At 34.2% G+C, this 2,591-nt stretch overlaps 1 protein-coding gene across 1 annotated transcript; it reads left to right on the top strand.

The window, feature by feature from the left end:
• The first annotated feature begins 879 nt into the window (after positions 1 to 879).
• LOC129294969 (F-box/kelch-repeat protein At3g06240-like) lies at positions 880 to 1,720 on the top strand. Its single transcript, XM_054933446.1, has 2 exons — positions 880 to 1,421; positions 1,510 to 1,720. The coding sequence occupies exons 1-2, from the start codon at positions 880 to 882 to the stop codon at positions 1,718 to 1,720; spliced, it is 753 nt and encodes a 250-aa protein (XP_054789421.1).
• Positions 1,721 to 2,591: the final 871 nt, after the last annotated feature.

Here is a 2,591-nt window from a genome sequence, read left to right as displayed (position 1 = left end):
AACTTTTTTTTTGAATATATAACCACTCCTTAAAAAAATATAATTTTTCTTCATTTATTTAAATATTTATTTTGGACTGAAAATTTTATACTTAATACCATATTTTAAATTATAAAATTAAAATTGAAATCAGAGTCGCTTATATAAATAATGATAAGAAATCATGATTGATATATTTTTAGATAGTTGTTATATTTAAATTATATTAATTTTTTTAATAGATATCATATTTAACAGATAGCAAGATTGCATTACTTTAAGCATCGTCAACTTATAGGATATTAAAAGATTACAAAATTAAATAATGATAACGATAATAATTTTGTCAGATGATGATGATGATGGTAAGATACATATTTAATTTCTCGTAGATAATGGCCCAAATAAACTGAATAATAATGATAATTAGTTTCTGATATAAACTTGGTTTGATTTCGATGTTTTTTTCCTGTGCGAAATTCCTTCTTCTCATTCGACATTCCTTTGATTCTCAGCCTCTAATTTCTTCTGCTTTGTCTGATAGATTTCGAGTGAGATTTCTTCCTCTCCGTTGATTACTTCAGGTATTTTGCTTGATTCTCAGCCTCTGATTTATCTCCTTTCGTTTGAGGGATCTTTTTCCCCTTGGCCTAGCACTATGAAGCATATGCGAGTGGACGGTGATACGCCGTATCTTCCTGAAGAAATCATCACAAACATTCTCAAAAGACTACCTGTAAAATCCCTAATCCGTTTTCAATGCGTATGTAAACATTGGAAAAATCTCATCCAGACCCCATGTTTTGTCGCTGACCACGTCCACCACTCCACTCATCAAAACCCTTCGCTTCTTTCTCGTGTGATTATTCACGTAAGCCTTTACGTTTGCTCGATTGCGAGATGCAAGTCCGACAAGTTCAGAGCACACCTTTGATTGATTCCTTTTCGTCCGTTAGGATCCTGGGTTCCAGCAATGGCTTGCTCTGTCTTGCAGGCCAGCAGTCTGATTTATCTCCTTCTGCCCTCTTATTATGGAATCCTGCCATTAGAGAGGTCAGGCAGTTGCCTAGCACCAAAACTACTATTACTGTTAAGGATAGTATCACGGTAGGATTTGGGTTCAGTCCAATTCTTAATGATTATAAGATAGTGCGAACGTATGCTGAGTCTGGTTATGCAATTTCTGGGGTGGAAGTGTATTCATTGAGCACAAATTCATGGAGAAAAATAGAATTTGGGAACTTAGAGGCTGTGCGTCTTCTTCCTTATGTTGTTTCTGTTAATGGAAGTATCTTTTGGCATGCGTTAGACTTAAAAAAAGAGGTGGGTGAAGATAGTTTTGAAATTATAGTTTCATTTGACATAGCAAGAGAAGTGTTTAAATTGATACCATGGCCTGCTTTATGTTGTCGTACTTGTTTTGGGATTAGTCGGCTTACTGTGTATGAGGACAAACTTGCTATGCTTCATTCTCATGGAACTGAAGACATTCAATATTATTTGATTGATTTGTGGGTGTGGGAGGAACAGGTGGATTCGTGTGGGAAGAGATGGAATTGGAGTAAGGAAATATGCTAGTAGCCCTCGTCCATACATGTTATATCCTGAGTCCATTTGGAGGAATGAAATTGTAGGCGTTGGTTCTGGAATTTATAGGCCTTCACTTGCTTGTATCGGAGATATTTTTGACACTGATCTTGCAATGCTGAGTGGAACCAAAACTTGGTCTGCATCTATTTAATGTCGCTACCAATGAAATTAAGAGGTTTGACCTCCATAGACATGACGTTGGTGGTGTAGTTTCCAATTATGTGGAAAGCCTTGTAAGTTGTGACACTTGGCAACATTCACGTTGATGAACCTTGATTGTAAAAGTTAATTATTAGTTTATTGCCATGAATGTTTGCTTTTGCTTTTTTTTTTTGGCTGGAAACATGAAGCCCTATCAGTTTAGATCATTCAATAATTATCTGTTTTGATGTCTTTTATAGATATTATTAAGAATTATTAATGTAAATATTCAATACCAGATGTTTCTAGTTTATTTGACCTATCTATCAGGTTGTTCAGTTTCCTTATATGTGTGTGTGAGTGATTTTATTATAAGATATCTCATGACTGGTTAGATTTCAAACTTTGTGCGAAGATCTCATTTCAATGTGTCATCCTTCATCACAGTCCACCTCTGCAACTCTTGCTCACATAAGTTTAGTGTTTCATGGTTTTGCAACAAGTATTAATATTCATTGCTTGACTTCCATCGTTGATATTGATACATGTAGAGGGTTTGAACTTGCAATTTACTTCTACAACGTCATCAAACGATCATAAAAAAATTGTGGCTTTTAGAACAACATTGGATGATTTTGGGGCATTTGATCAACATCTTTAACGATCAAAATACACTATTAAAAATGTGAAACAAGTAAAAGAGCAAATTGGCTCTTAAATATTAAGTCCAAGAGTGCTTGGAATTCTAAACTCATTAATTGTACAATTTTTTTCAACTTCAACTTTTGAAACGTGTAATCTAACTCCTATCATTAATAAAAGTTAACTTTGACTGTTAGTGGATCAAAAAAGACAAAATTAAAGTATGATCAATATTGGTC

Source organism: Prosopis cineraria, unplaced genomic scaffold (genome assembly GCF_029017545.1).
Source record: "Prosopis cineraria cultivar Desert tree isolate PC_DT_omini unplaced genomic scaffold, ASM2901754v1 PC29, whole genome shotgun sequence".
Taxonomy (NCBI): Eukaryota; Viridiplantae; Streptophyta; class Magnoliopsida; order Fabales; family Fabaceae; genus Prosopis; species Prosopis cineraria.
This window is presented reverse-complemented; position numbering and strand designations above follow the sequence as displayed.

Excerpts from the sequence above, each read along its gene's own strand:
- LOC129294969 (XM_054933446.1), top strand. The coding sequence starts at position 880 with ATGCAAGTCCGACAAGTTCAGAGCACACCTTTGATTGATTCCTTTTCG. Across the intron at positions 1,422-1,509 it reads GGGATTAGTCGGCTTACTGT|GTGGATTCGTGTGGGAAGAG; the intron begins GTATGAGGACAA and ends TGGGAGGAACAG.